Source organism: Doryrhamphus excisus, linkage group LG9 (assembly GCF_037039965.1).
Source record: "Doryrhamphus excisus strain RoL-2023G ecotype Guam linkage group LG9, RoL_Dexc_Guam_v1.1, whole genome shotgun sequence".
NCBI lineage: Eukaryota > Metazoa > Chordata > Actinopteri > Syngnathiformes > Syngnathidae > Doryrhamphus > Doryrhamphus excisus.
Genome location: NC_136365.1, coordinates 20,176,409 through 20,192,661, shown reverse-complemented (window position 1 = coordinate 20,192,661; position 16,253 = coordinate 20,176,409). Strand labels below are relative to the sequence as shown.

Below are 16,253 nucleotides of genomic sequence, written 5' to 3'. Positions count from 1 at the left end.
ACTTCAGCTTAAAGAGAGGAAGCAAAAAGGGGGGAAGAACAGGCGGCTTCCTGTGTGAAGCCATTCATGCTCAACGCAGTACAAAAACAAAGTAGCGGTAGTAGACTACATAATGATCCAGCATTTAGTTATTACCTTTATTATTATTCATTATTGTAATATTGCACACATTCATTTTAGTAAAAAGTAAGTTATTTCTATAATATTACAACTTATTATTGCTTATGCTCACAAGGGTCACTGGGGGTACACCCTGGACTGGTGGCCAGCCAATCACAGGGCGCATATAGACAAACAACCATTCACACTCACATTCATACCTATGGACAATTTGGAGTCGCTAATTAACCTAGCATGTTTTTGGAATGTGGGAGGAAACCGGGAGAACAATCGTTGTGGCATTGTTGTTTAGACATTTTGTCTAAAAATGCACTCCCCCCTTTTCCTTTTTCTTCTTTTCTATCCCCTCCTGCTCCGATATGACCACTCCAAATTTGCAAAACAACAAAACATTTATTCATTCATTTTCTACCACTTATCCTCACGAGGGTCGCAAGGGGGTGCTGGAGCCTATCCCAGCTGTCTGGGTACACTCCAGACTGGTGACCAGCCAATCACAGGGCACATATAGACAAACAACCATTCACACTCACATTCATATCTATGGTCAATTTGGAGTCGCTAATTAACCTAGCATGTTTTTTTTTTAATGTGGGAGGAAACCGGAGTACCCGGGAGAAAACCCACACATGCACGGGGAGAACATGCAAACTCCACACAGAGATGGCCGAGGGTGGAATTGAACTCGGGTCTCTTATTTGTGAAGCCTGTGTGCTAACCACTTGTTCACCGTGCAGCCCCTAAAAGGTTTTTATTGCCTTTTATTTACAAAAGTCAATATAGGGGTGTTATTTCATGTCTAGAGGGCTCTAATAATGCTTAAATATTCATTCATTTTCTACCGCTTATCCTCACGAGGGTCGCAAGGGGTGCTGAAGCCTATCCCAGCTGTCTTTGGGCGAGAGGTACACCCTGGACTGGTGGCCAGCCAATCACAGGGCACAAAAAGACAAACAACCATTCACACTCACATTCATACCTATGGACAATTTGGAGTCGCTAATTAACCTAGCATGTTTTTTGGAATGTGGGAGGAAACCGGAGTACCCGGAGAAAACCCACAAACTCCACACAGAGATGGCCGAGGGTGGAATTGAACCCTGGTCTCCTAGCTGTGGTCCTAGCGCTAACCACATGAACACCGAGATACTGCAACTATTACATGTTATCATCAGCGTACGTGTTAATCAGAGGGCTTTGTCGTCGAAATAGGTTTATCCCAATGATAGCATTGTTAGATAGCTTATATTAACTTGTTTTATTGTGTTATAATTCACAGAAAAAGGAAAAAAAATATGCGTTCATGCTTCACATAAGGATTATGAATGGTGGGAAAAATTCTAAAAAAAAAAGTGTGGTTCCCCTTTATTTTTAATTTTTTTATTTTCCCCTTTCCAAAATTATTTTTGGACTATTTTGACTTTATTTTCCATTGATTTGTTTTTAGTAAAATTCCAACTTTTTTCAAGTAATACTTGCCCCCCTCAGTAAAATATTTGTATTGCTGTTCACATGGCTGACTTTGGTGCAACTGGTTCTCGGATTGATGTGGGGTAGGCTCCAGCCCCTGCACTGACTCAGGTGTTATTATCGGTTGTCTTATGTTGCTTTGCAGAGCCCTCGCTGTATTTCGGCGAACCCGAGTACACGGCGGATGAGAGTTCGGGTTACGTGGAGGTCAAAGTATGGCGGACGGGCACCGACCTTTCCAAAACGGCCACCGTGACGGTTCGCTCCAGGAAGAGTGAGCCGATCTCTGCTGAAGGTAAGCGTTTGACACGATATGATATCGATATCGGTATGATATCGTTTACGTCATCTTCTTCTGTAGCCGGACTGGACTACGTGGGCATCAGTCGTAACCTGGACTTCGCTCCCGGCGTGACAATGCAGACTTTCAGAGTGACCATCCTGGATGACTTAGGTCAACCAGAACTGGAAGGACCTGAGACCTTTGACCTGGTTCTCCGCATGCCCATGAATGCGGTGCTGGGAGAACCCAGCAAGACCACCATCACCATCAACGACACCACCACAGACGGTACGCTTCCATCCCACGCCGTACGTATGATATCTTTTTCTAACGAGCTACCATCTCGTTACAGTATCGAAGTTTCAGTTCAAGGAAGGAAGCTACAAAGTGGATGAGGCGGACGGGGAAGTCAAGGCCGTCGTTTTCCGTAGCGGCGACATTAGCCTCAAGTCGACGGTACGCTGCTACACCCGGCAGGGATCTGCTCAGGTCATGATGGACTACAGTGAAAGACCCAACACTGATGCATCCGTCATCACTTTCCTGCCAGGTATTTTTATTCTATTTTATTATTATTAAATTATTATGAATTATTTTATCATTTATTCTATTTTTTTTATTATTGTATTCTATTTTTATTCTATTTATTTATTATTTATTCTATTCTATTTTTATTCTATTTATTTATTCTATTCATTTCCTAATGTAGGATATCATACTGTATTATCACATCTGTATTACAACAAGTCATTTGTACTGTAGAATAAAGTCAAAATATTGAAATGAATACAAAATGATATAGTTGGAAAAAAAAAATTAACTGTTGAAAAAAAAAAATAAGGTAAAATTCTCAGCGAAAAAATATACTTTAACAAAAAATGGTGCAATTTTAGAAGAATAAAATCATAATTACAACAAATCATTTGTACTGTAGAATAAAGTCAAAATATTGAGAACACAAAATTAAATAGTTGAAAAGAATTTTAACTGTTGAAAAAATAAAAAATAAAGGTAAAATTCCAAGAGAAAAAATATAATTTAACAATAAAGTCATTAAATATAATAAATATAAATAATAAATATATCAAATATAATAAAGTCAAACTATTGAAATGAATACAAAATGAAATAGTTGAAAAAAAAAATTAACTGTTGAAAAAAAAGGTAAAATTCTAAGAGAAAAAATATACTTTAACAAAAAATGGTGCAATTTTAGAAGAATAAAATCATAATTACAACAAATCATTTGTACTGTAGAATAAAGTCAAAATATTGAGAACACAAAATTAAATAGTTGAAAAGAATTTTAACTGTTGAAAAATAAAAAATAAAAGGTAAAATTCCAAGAGAAAAAATATAATTTAACAATAAAGTCATTAAATATAATAAATATAAATAATAAATATATCAAATATAATAAAGTCAAACTATTGAAATGAATACAAAATGAAATAGTTGGAAAAAAAAATTTAACTGTTGAAAAAAAGGTAAAATTCTAAGAGAAAAAATATACTTTAACAAAAAATGGTGCAATTTTAGAAGAATAAAATCATAATTACAACAAATCATTTGTACGGGAGAATAAAGTCAAAAAATTGAGAACACAAAATGAAATTAAAGAAAAAAAATGTTTTCAACTAACTGTCGAAAAAAAAAAATAAAGGTAAAATTCTAAAAGAAAAAATATACTTAAAAAAAATTGTGCAATTTTAGAAGAATAAAATCATAATTACAACAAATCATTTGTACGGGAGAATAAAGTCAAAATATTGAGAACACAAAATTAAATAGTTGAAAAGAATTTTAACTGTTGAAAAAATAAAAATAAAAGGTAAAATTCCAAGAGAAAAAATATAATTTAACAATAAAGTCATTAAATATAATAAATATATCAAATATAATAAAGTCAAACTATTGAAATGAATACAAAATGAAATAGTTGAAAAAAAAATTAACTGTTGAAAAAAAAGGTAAAATTCTAAGAGAAAAAATATACTTTAACAAAAAATGGTGCAATTTTAGAAGAATAAAATCATAATTACAACAAATCATTTGTACGGGAGAATAAAGTCAAAAAATTGAGAACACAAAATGAAATTAAAGAAAAAAATTGTTTTCAACTAACTGTCGAAAAAAAAAAAATAAAGGTAAAATTCTAAAAGAAAAAATATACTTTAACAAAAAAATTGTGCAATTTTAGAAGAATAAAATCATAATTACAACAAATCATTTGTACTGTAGAATAAAGTCAAAATATTGAGAACACAAAATGACATAGTTGATTTTTTTTTTAACTGTCGAAAAAAATAAAAAATAAAGGTAAACTTCTAAGAGAAAAAAAATATACTTTAACAAAAAAAAATGGTGCATAGTACCAAGTTAATATCCTGTATTGCATTCTTTCATATTTTATTATTATGTACTGGATATATTTTATTCAGCTGTATGATATCACATGGTATCGTACTGCTTCTGTATTGCATGATATTGAATTTTTACATTTCTAAGGCAACCCGTTTAGGCGGGCCTGCACCATTTATGTCACCAGTACCTCAAAATGTGGTAGCTACTGCATGACATACAAACAAACTCAAAGCTATCGTTACGTGGATGCACCTGTTTAGGCGAGACGGAGAAGCCATGCGTGGTCAAACTGGAGGACGACTCCATCCACGAGGAGGACGAGGAGTTCCGTCTGGTGCTGGGAACCCCGAAGAGCAAGTCCGCTTATGGAGCCTCGTTGGGGGAGCAGAAGGAGGCTCTGATTAAGGTCACGGATGAGAAGGACAGTACGTTAGAACGCCGACAATTGAACCTTCACCAGTGGAAACATTTTTGTTTCACATTTTCTCTCTACCTCCGATTCTAGAACCAATCATCCGCTTCTCTGAGATCAAGTACAGCGTGCAAGAACCGCAGGTGAAAGGCGACACGACTGTTGTTCAAATCCCCATTCTACGTATTGGAGACACCTCCAAAGTGTCGGTGGTGAGGGTGCACACCAAGGACGGATCCGCGACCTCCGGAGAGGACTACAACCCCCTCTCAGAAGGTGAACCCCCCCTTCCTCTAGAACAGGGACTATGCTATAAAACCGCTACAGCTAGCTTGACTTTCAACGTCATGCAGATGTGGAGTTCAAAGAAGGCGACCAGGAACATTTCGTGGAGATCGAGATCCTGCACGACGGCCAACGGGAGATGAGGGAGGCCTTCACCGTGCACATGAAGCCTGACGACAACATGGTGGCGGAGATACAGGTGACCCACCTCGCCCCTAACCGCCCTGCCCCCGTATATAATACCGTAGGTGCACACGCTGCGTAGCTACAATCGATGCTAAAATAGCCGCCGTGGCAACAGCTGGCATTGCTGTCAGCACGCCTCCAGTCCCCCCCCCACGACATCCAACTAAAAACAGAATGGAAGCCACCCGATGGAAATAGACCCATTAAACTGGGATCAACCTCCACATGAGAGGGGGGGCTCTCGTCAAGGCCGCTCGCAATCCTCCAAAGCACATCTGGATGGACATCACAGTGATGTATTTATATATATATGTATATATATATATATATATATAAACAGGCATCATAAATCAGGTTTATGTCATTCAGTCATTGTCAACAGGGGAAAATCAAGGGGTGGGCAAACTTTTGATATGACAAAATTTACGGGGCGGGGGGGGGGGGGGGCAGACTATATATTTTACACGTAACAGTCCACCTGGTATTATTGTATCTGTAAAATTGTCATGCAATCTGCTATTATTATTTATTATTTTATATTTATATTTAAATATTTTGAAAATAATAAAATATTATAATAATTGCAATAAAATTAAAATAATAATTATTATATTATTATTATGTAAAATATGCAAATATAACAATAATATTATATATATTAATATAATAATTAGCATTAATATAATAATTATAATAATCATAATAGTTCTGATAATAATTATAATAATCTAATAATCTAATAATAATAATTCATTCATTCATTTTCTACCGCTTTTTCCTCACGAGGGTCACGGGGGTGCTGGAGCCTATCCCAGCTGTCTTCGGGCGAGAGGCGGGGTACACCCTGGACTGGTGGCCAGCCAATCACAGGGCACATATAGACAAACATAATTATAATAATAATAATTATTATTATTATTATTATGTGCTTGTGTCCCTTTTTTCAGGAGCACTTTGTAAACAACAGACCATGTCAAAAAAACGAAATTGATAAAACCATCAAAAGGTTGGCTCAGGCCATGATGCCAGGTTGTATGTTGAGTTTAAATGAAATACTTTGGAAAGATTGGGCGGGCCGTATTCAAACACTTGGCGGGCCGGATGTGGCCCCCAGGGCCGTAGTTTGCCCACCCCTGGGCTAGATTAAGAATCTTCATAATTTAAATCAATTATTCGGCCAGCCAATCACAGGGCACATATAGACAAACAACCATTCACACTCACATTCATACCTATGGACAATTTGGAGTCGCTAATTAACCTAGCATGTTTTCGGAATAATGGAGGAAACCGGAGTACCCGGAGAAAACCCACGCATGCACGGGGAGAACATGCAAACTCCACATAAAGATGGCCGAGGGTGGAATCGAACTCGGGTCTCCTAAGCTGTGAGGCCTGAGCGCTAACCACTCGTTTACTGTGCAGGATAATGGCACTTTCGGTTTCATTTCATCTCATGACGCCTTCCTCTGCTCTCGCTAGATGAACAAAGCCATCGTGTACATCGAGGAGATGGACAGCGTGGCGGACGTGACCTTCCCTGCGGTGCCCCGTGTGGTTTCCCTGCTCATGTATGACGACACGGCTAAAACCAAAGACAACCCCAACCCGGCGAACGGGTACCCCGTTGTGTGTGTGACGGTAAGTTTCGATACCGTAATTGCCGTGAAGAATAAAATCATAATTACAACATTTGTACTGTAGAATAAAGTCAAAATATTGAGAACACAAAATGAAATTGTTAAAAAAAAAATGTAACTGTTGAAAAAATGAAAAATAAAAGGTAAAATTCTAAGAGAAAAAAATATACTTTAACAAAACAATTGTGCAATTTTTAAGGAATAAAATCATAATCACAACAAGTCATTTGTACTGTAGAATAAAGTAAAAATATTGAGAACACAAAATGAATAGTTGAAAAAAAAATTTTTTAACTGTCAAAAAAAATAAAAAATAGAAGGTAAAATTCTAAGAGAAAAAAGTATACTTTAACAAAACAATTGTGCAATTTTTAAGGAATAAAATCATAATCACAACAAGTCATTTGTACTGTAGAATAAAGTCAAAATATTGAGAACACAAAATGAATAGTTAAAAAAAAAATTTTAACTGTCGAAAAAAAAAAAAATAGAAGGTAAAATTCTAAGAGAAAAAAATATACTTTAACAAAACAATTGTGCAATTTTAAAGGAATAAAATCATAATTACAACAAATCATTTGTACTGTAGAATAAAGTCAAAATATTGAGAACACAAAATGAATAGTTGAAAAAAAAATTTTAACTGTCGAAAAAACAAAAAATAGAAGGTAAAATTCTAAGAGAAAAAAATATACTTTAACAAAACAATTGTGCAATTTTAAAGGAATAAAATCATAATTACAACAAGTCATTTGTACGGTAGAATAAAGTCAAAATATTGAGAACACAAAATGAAATAGTTGAAATTTTTTTTAACTGTCGAAAAAATAAAAAATTAAAGGTAAAATTCTAAGAGAAAAAAAATATACTTTAACAAAACAATTGTGCAATTTTAAAGGAATAAAGTCACAATTACAACAAATCATTTGTACTGTAGAATAAGGTCAAAATATTGAGAATACAAAATGAAATAGTTGAAAAAAAAATTTTTAACTGTCGAAAAAAATAAAAAATAAAAGGTAAAATTTTAAGAGAAAAAATATACTTTAACAAAAAAATGGTGCAATTTTAGAAGAATAAAATCATAATTACAACAAATCATTTGTACTGTAGAATAAAGTCAAAATATTGAGAACACAAAATGAAATAGTTGAAAAAAAAATTAACTCAAAAAAAAAAAAGGTAAAATTCTAAGAGAAAAAATATATACTTTGACAAAAAAAGTGCAATTTTAGAAGAATAAAATCATAATTACAACAAATAATTTGTACTGTAGAATAAAGTCAAAATATTGAGAACACAAAATGAAATAGTTGAAAAAAAAATTTTAACTAAAAAAAAAAAAAAATAAAAGGTAAAATTCCAAGAGAAAAAATATATACTTTGACCAAAAAATTGTGCAATTTTAGAAGAAAAAAATCATAATTACAACAAATAATTTGTACTGTAGAATAAAGTCAAAATATTGAGAACTGAGAAATGATTTGATATCGTAATTGTCGTGATTGTTGCTTTGGTGCTTCTTCACCGAAACCGCTCCCTGTCCTGTAGGCTTGTAATCCAAAGTACAACGACTTTGACAAAACCGGTTCCATCTGCTCGGCGGAAAACATCAACGACACCCTGACCCAATATCGCTGGCTGGTCAGCGCCCCCACCGGGTCGGATGGCGTGACTAGTCCCATGAGGGAGGTGGACACCAACACCTTCTTCACCAACACAAAGTCCATCACATTGGACTCTATCTACTTCCAAGCCGGCTCCAGAGTCCAGTGTGCTGCCAGGGCCTTCAACGCCAACGGCGATGCTGGTTTGGAACTCTCCAGTCCCATTGTGGTGGTCAGCAAGGAGGAAGGCGAGTGGCTGGGTCAGGAATGTCACCCATTGGAGAACGAATCTTATCGATGCTAATTTCTTTCCAGGCATGTGTCAGCCTCGGGTTCAAGGTAGCGTAGGAGCGGAACCGTTTTCTGCAAAGATCCGCTACACGGGTCCGGATGACCCGGACTTCCCCAACCTCATGAAACTGACGGTCAACATGCCCCACATGGATGGTAAGCAGCATAATCATCCAATAGGAATACACAACATGAGGGATTCAACTATTCTCTACCAATGACGGATTTACTGTATATGTCATTGAAAAGGTGATGATGCAACTCTACAATAGAAGAGATCATGTTCGGTAACCAGCACCAGCAAATACAAATAGACGGTGTTAGACATTGAAAGGGTGAAGGAAAATAATTTCTGGGGATCACAATAAATGAAAATATGAGCTGGAAACCTCATATTAAAAATGCTCATATCACCTCGTACTTCGGTACGTGACTAAAAATGAAACTAAAAATGAAACTAAAACTAAAAATAAAAATAAAAAAAGGAATTAATATTAATAAAAATAATAAAATTTTAAAAACAATAAAAAAATATATAAAAATAATAAAAATAACATTTTTTTAAAAAATATATAAAAAAATCAATAAATCAATCAATCAATTTTTAATAAAAAAAATAACAATAAAATAAAAAAATAATTATATTAGGAAAGCAGGAAGTGAACAAATGTAACAATGTAAAAAAAATAAATAAAAAACAACTAAATAAATAAATAAAATAGTTAATAAAAATAAAAATAAAAAAAATACACTTAAATTATATTAGGAAAGCAGGAAGTGAACAAATGTTGTTTGTAAAAGTACCAGATTGAGGGGTAGGATTTAATAAGCTTTGCTTCTTCCTACTCCTTTTGGACATGTTGAACTGTGAACTGATTATGGGATGCATTCAATTGTAATCTGATGCATGTTCAAATGAAATAAAACCATTACCATTACCATTACCATTACCATCATGTTGGGTGCTGTTCTAAGCCGTAAAACGGCCACAAGGTAGCAAAATGTTCTGGTTATTTTCATGTAAAACTAATTTTTTTGTGTTGTTTATGTTGTGGCATCGTTGTTCAGACATTTGGGCTAAATATATACAATATGGCTAATTTTGTGTCAAAGTGAAAGTGATGTATTTTTTCACAAAACGTCTTTTTTTGTTGGGAACTGATATTTTACTGAAACTTGTCAATGTTCTACTGCTGATTACTAAAGAACTAAAAAAGGTAGAAACAAACTTTTTTCCTGATGAACAATGACAGTCTGATGTTTATTTTGGTATATACCATTTCCATAAAAATGGTATTCAATGAGTTAAAAATAAATTCTTCCTCAACAGGCATGTTGCCGGTCATTTCCACAAGACCCCTCTCCAACTTCGAGCTGACCCTGAGCCCCGACGGCACCCGAGTGGGTAACCACCGCTGCTCCAACTTGCTGGACTTCAATGAGATCCAAACGGGCCACGGCTTCATCACCGACGCTACCAAGAACCCGGAGATCATCGGCGAGACATCGCCCTACCAGTACAGCACCGCCATGCGCTCCTCCAACTCCCTGCGCTTCTACAGGAACCTCAACTTGGAGGCCTGCCTGTGGGAGTTCACCAGCTACTACGACATGTCCGAGCTGCTCAATGACTGCGGGGGGTCCATCGGCACCGACGGACAGGTACGCAAAACCAGCTGCGATTGTCGTTTTTTTTTTACACGGCAGCATCCGAGACATTACTAAGGATGTGGAGATCATTTGCTGGTTGGCAAGTAGATCGGCCAATGACTGAATTGCATCTACAATACAGTTTTTCTGCAGATCAGATATATGAACAAACCAATTTCTTCACCAATAAACTACTTCATGGGCAAGTAGACCGGCCAATGACTGGATCGCATCTACAGTATTTCTTCACCAATAACTACTTCATAGGCAAGTAGACCGGCCAATGACTGGATCGCATCTACAGTATTTCTTCACCAATAACTACTTCATGGGCAAGTAGACCGGCCAATGACTGGATCGCATCTACAGTATAGTTTTTTCTGCAGATCAGATATATGAACTAACCAATTTCTTCACCAATAAACTACTTCATGGGCAAGTAGACCGGCCAATGACTGGATCGCATCTACAGTATAGTTTTTTCTGCAGATCAGATATATGAACTAACCAATTTCTTCACCAATAAACTACTTCATGGGCAAGTAGACCGGCCAATGACTGGATCGCATCTACAGTATTTCTTCACCAATAACTACTTCATAGGCAAGTAGACCGGCCAATGACTGGATCGCATCTACAGTATTTCTTCACCAATAACTACTTCATAGGCAAGTAGACCGGCCAATGACTGAATCGCATCTACAGTATTTCTTCACCAATAACTACTTCATGGGCAAGTAGACCGGCCAATGACTGGATCACATCTACAGTATAGTTTTTCTGCAGATGGGATATATGAACTAACCAATTTCTTCACCAATAACTACTTTATGGGCAATTAGACCAGCCAACGACTGAATTGCATCTACAATAACTGCGGCTATATGCATTCATGGCCAAGTAGACCGGCCAATGACTGAATTGCATCTACAGTATAGTTTTTCTGCAGATTAGATATATGAACTAACCAATTTCTTCACCAATAACGACTTCATGGGCAAGTAGACCGGCCAACAACTGAATTGCATCTACAGTATAGTTTTTCTGCCAATCGGATATATGAACTAACCAATTTCTTCACCAATAACTGTGTCTATATGCATTCATGGGGAAGTAGACCGGCCAATGACTGAATTGCATCTACAATATAGTTTTTCTACAGATCAGATATTTGAACTAACCAATTTCTTCACCAATAACTACTTCATGGGCAAGTAGACCGGTCAATGACTGAATTGCGTCTACAGTATTTCTTCACCAATAACTGTGGCTATATGCATTGATGCGCAAGTAGACCGGCCAATGACTGAATTGCATCTACAGTATTTCTTCACCAATAACTGTGTCTATATGGATTCATGGGCAAATAAACCGGCCAATGTGATTCTTCACCAATAACTGCGGCTATATGCATTGATGCGCAAGTAGACCGGCCAATGACTGAATTGCATCTACAGTATAGTTTTTCTGGAAATCGGATATATGAACTAACCAATTTCTTCACCCATAACTGCGGCTATATGCGTTCATGGGCAAGTAGACCGGCCAATGACTGAATTGCATCTACAGTACAGTTTTTCTGCAGATCAGATATATGAACTAACCAATTTCTTCACCAATAACTACTTCATGGGCAAGTAGACCGGCCAATGACCAATTCGATCTGCAGAAAAACTGTACTGTAGATGCCATTCAGTCGTTGGCCAGTCTAATTGCCCATGAAGTATTTTATTGGTGAAGAAATCGGTTAGTTCATATATGCGACCTGCAGAAAAACTATACTGTAGATGCAATTCAGTCATTGGCCGGTCTATTTCAATAACTACTTCATGGGCAAGTAGACCGGCCAATGACTGAATTGCATCTACAGTATAGTTTTTTTCTGCAGATCAGATATATGAACTAACCAATTTCTTCACCAATAACTACTTCATGGGCAAGTAGACCGGCCAATGACTGCCTAGTCTCTGCTTTGCCTCACTCTCCCAGGTGCTGAACTTAGTCCAGTCCTACGTGACCCTGCGCGTCCCCCTATTTGTGTCCTACGTCTTCCACTCTCCCGTGGCTGTGGGCGGCTGGCAGCACTTTGACCTTCAGTCGGAGCTCAAACTCACCTTCGTGTACGACACAGCCATTCTCTGGCAGGAGGGCATCGGAAGCCCACCCGAGTCAGAGCTGCAGGGTGCGCTTCTTTTAAACACCAACTCCGCCCCCTTGCGGGTGTTTCGTTGCGACCTAAGGCTAAAACTGTGTGGAATTCTAGGTGCTATGTACCCCACCAGCATGAGGATTAATGAAGAGGGGCGCCTCGTGGTCAACTTCAAGACGGAGGCTCGCTACAGGGGACAGTTTGTGATGTCTCATCCAGGTACGGGACAAACAAACACACTTTTGTTCTATAAATATAAATGCAGTCTCCTATTGGATTACCCGACTTCCCCTCTCTTGGGTTATTCCTGGAGTTCCGCATGGGGGGGGGTTCTGGTGTGAGAGGTCATATGAGCGAATGTCAGAGGCCAAAACAATATCAAAGGTCAGACTATAAATAAAACATACTTTAATGCTATATACGTATGTCCACTTTTAGGGACCAGCGTGTCTTCCATGGTGATCTGTGCAGACCACCCGGGGCTGACGTTTACGTTGTCCCTGGTCAGGACCGAGCCTACACACAACCAACCCATGCAACAGTGGAGTTTTGTTTCCGACTTTGCTGTGAGTGCCAAAACACTTTTTGTCGCTGATTTTATTTAACATGAGTTTTTTTCCCCCGATCAGTCACTTGTCAATCCTGGATAGAATAGCATAGCATTATTGTATTGTATTGTATTGTATTGTATTGTTGACATAGTCGCACATTCCCCACGGATACCTCGTCAATCTAAGTCTCTAACTTGGATGGATGGGGATGGATAGTGGGAGGAAGGAAGGAAGGAAGGAAGGAAGGAAAGAAGGAAGGAAAGAAGGGAGGAAAGAAACGAGGACGGAAGGATGGATGATGGATGAATAGGGGTGGATGGATGGATGGATGGAGGGATGGATGGATGGATGGATGGATGGATGGACGGAAGGAAGGAAGGAAGGAAGGAAGGACGGATGGATGGGGGTGGGTGGGTGGGTGGGTATACGGATGGATGGAAGGAATGAAGGAATGAAGGAAGGAAGGAAGGAAGGAAGGAAGGAAGGAAGGAAGTACAGATGGAAGGATGGATGGATGGGGTGGAAAGACGGAAGGACTGAAGGACTGAAGGAAGGAAGGAAGGAAGGAAGGACTGAAGGAAGGAAGGAAGGAAGGATGGAAGGAAGGAAGGAAGGAAGGAAGGAGGGAAGGAAGGAAGGAAGGAAAGAAGGAAGGAAGGAAGGAAGGAAAGAAGGAAGGACGGACAGACAGAAGGATGGATGGATGGATGGGGTGGGTGGGTGGAAGGACAGAAGGAAGGAAGGAAGGAAGGAAGCATAGAAGGAAGGAAGGAAGGAAGGAAGGATAGAAGGAAGGAAGGACGGACAGATGGAAGGATGGATGGATGGGGGTGGGTGGGTGGAAGGACGGAAGGAAGGAAGGAAGGAAGGAAGGAAGGAAGGAAGGAAGGAAAGAAGGAAGGAAAGAAGGAAGGAAAGAAGGAAGGAAGGAAGGATGGATGGGGTGGCTGGGTGGAAGGACGGAAGGAAGGAAGGAAGGAAGGAAGGAAGGAAGGAAGGACAAATGGAAGGATGGATGGATGGGGGTGGGTGAGTAGAAGGATGGAAGGAAGGAAGGAAGGAAGGAAGGAAGGAAAGAAGGAAGGACGGACGGGCGGAAGGATGGATGGAAGGAAGGAAGGAGGGAAGGAAGGAAGGAAGGAAGGAAGGAAGGAAGGAAGGACGGACGGGCGGAAGGATGGATGGAAGGAAGGAAGGAGGGAAGGATGGACCCTTTTTTCAGGGGCACTTAGTAAACAGCAGATCACATCAAATAACCAAATTCATTCGTTCATTTTTTTTACGGCTTATCCTCACGAGGGTTGGGGAGTGCTGGAGCCTATCCCAGCTGTCTTTGGGCGAGAATAACCAAATTGATTAAAACAAAAAAAAGCTACCTAAACCATGAAAATGTTGGCTCAAGCCATGAAGCCAGCTTGTATGTTGAAGTTTCAATGAAATACTTCAGAAAGAACGAGCGGTCCGTATTTAAACACTTAGCGGTCCAAATGTGGCCCTTGGGCCGTAGTTTGCTCACCTCTCATATAAAATGTCATATTTTCAAGGTGCGGGATTACTCGGGGACGTACACGGTGAAGCTGGTCCCCTGCATCGCATCCCCCAACGGAGAGTTCAGCGTCCCCCCTGTGTGTCACCCGAGGGAGCCTCTTACGTTCGATATGGACATTCGCTTCCAGCAGGTTCCTACTTAGATTTATACTTACATACGATTTTATCACACTTATGTAACTCCCTTGGATGTGCAACGATGAGACAGCAACTAGTTCTCTTGTTTTACTGATTGGATTTATTACAAAAACCAACGTGAGATACAAATTACAATAAATTACTGGTAATATAAATACATTAAATGACTGGTTATATGATACAAATATACAATAACACATATACGGTACCTTAATGGCTGTACATATGCCTTAGAAGGGAATTATAGAGATGATCTTCAATCCTTTGAGCTCTAAAGAGTTTGGCAACAACTGATGTTATTTTCTATTGGTGTAACGATTAAACATGCAAATGTGGAAACAACGATTCTACGGAAAATTAGTTCCGTTTCATTGATTTATATGCACCTAGGTAGGAACCAAAAAAAAACGAAAATAAGTGGGAACTTAATACTGAGGCGTGATTTCAGATGAGTGTACAATAATACATATACTGTACCTTAATGGCTGCACATATGCCTTATGAGGGAATTATAGAGATGATCTTCAATCCTTTAGCAGTTAGCATCTATTCGCCTTTTTAGCTCTAAAGAGTTTGGCAACAACTGATGTTATTTTCTATTGGTGTAACGATTAAACATACACATGTGGAAACAACGATTCTACGGAAAGTTAGTTCCGCCTCAGTGATTTATATGCACCTAGGTAGGAACCAAAAAAACGGAAATAAGTGGGAACATAATACTGAGACGTGATTTCAGGTGAGTGACCCAGTGGCGGCGGAGTTTAGCCTCAACACGCAGATGTTCCTCCTATCCAAGAAGGAACTCTGGCTGTCCGATGGATCAATGGGCTTTGGGGAAGGAACCGATACCGCCTTTTCAGAAGGTACAAAACACCGCCACCTGGTGGATTTACATGGAATGACAGCAAACAGCTCATGATGAAGACCTATAAATGCTTCTTATAGGGTCAGTGATCTACGGTCGGGTGATGGTGGACCCGGTCCAGAACCTGGGTGACTCGTTCTCGTGCAGTATCGAGAAGGTCTTCCTGTGCACTGGGGCTGATGGATACGTTCCCAAATATAACCCCACTAATAAGGAGTACGGATGCCTGGCGGACTCCCCTTCTCTGCTCTACAGGTTTAAGATCCTGGTAAGACTACTATAACAGTTGCGTACATAACCTGAATAAAGCGAATATGTCAGTGAAAATGGCTAACTACGTAGTATTACATCCGGTTAGCATTTTGCTATCAAACATCACCCATATACAAGAATTTAAAACGAAAATGCTAAATATAATATAGCCGAAGTGAAGGCAACATATTAACAATTTTTCAGCAATAGCACATTTTAAATTTGGGCATGAAATACAAGTTTAAGAAGCAGGCGAGTAGAAAACACGTATTTGTTTAGTGGAGTTCAACGCCATCGAGCAGTGCACTTTGTTGTTTATATAACTAGCTGCTATAAGTAAACATATAACTTTTGTTATAAATGTACTGTTAGCATCTTACCTTTGAGTTAGTTTATCCGTAATTAGATGAATAAATACGAAATTTGCATCTCAGTTTGA

General features: G+C 38.5%; 1 protein-coding gene across 2 annotated transcripts in view; it reads left to right on the top strand.

Moving 5' to 3' along the window:
• Nucleotides 1–16,253, top strand: part of frem3 (Fras1 related extracellular matrix 3) — a 39,709-nt gene that overhangs the window by 21,818 nt on the left and 1,638 nt on the right. Inside the window, exons 7-22 of one of the 2 annotated variants that reach the window (XM_078793605.1) lie at nt 1,736–1,885; nt 1,952–2,161; nt 2,226–2,423; nt 4,498–4,662; nt 4,743–4,925; nt 5,003–5,133; nt 6,603–6,761; nt 8,312–8,615; nt 8,683–8,814; nt 9,989–10,320; nt 12,298–12,490; nt 12,572–12,676; nt 12,896–13,023; nt 14,553–14,687; nt 15,434–15,560; nt 15,643–15,830. In XM_078793605.1, coding sequence (XP_078649731.1) covers nt 1,736–1,885; nt 1,952–2,161; nt 2,226–2,423; nt 4,498–4,662; nt 4,743–4,925; nt 5,003–5,133; nt 6,603–6,761; nt 8,312–8,615; nt 8,683–8,814; nt 9,989–10,320; nt 12,298–12,490; nt 12,572–12,676; nt 12,896–13,023; nt 14,553–14,687; nt 15,434–15,560; nt 15,643–15,830 — 2,840 coding nt within the window. Of the gene's footprint in view, nt 1–1,735; nt 1,886–1,951; nt 2,162–2,225; nt 2,424–4,497; nt 4,663–4,742; nt 4,926–5,002; nt 5,134–6,602; nt 6,762–8,311; nt 8,616–8,682; nt 8,815–9,988; nt 10,321–12,297; nt 12,491–12,571; nt 12,677–12,841; nt 13,024–14,552; nt 14,688–15,433; nt 15,561–15,642; nt 15,831–16,253 lie in introns of both variants that reach the window. The other variant, XM_078793606.1, reaches the window with a different exon arrangement.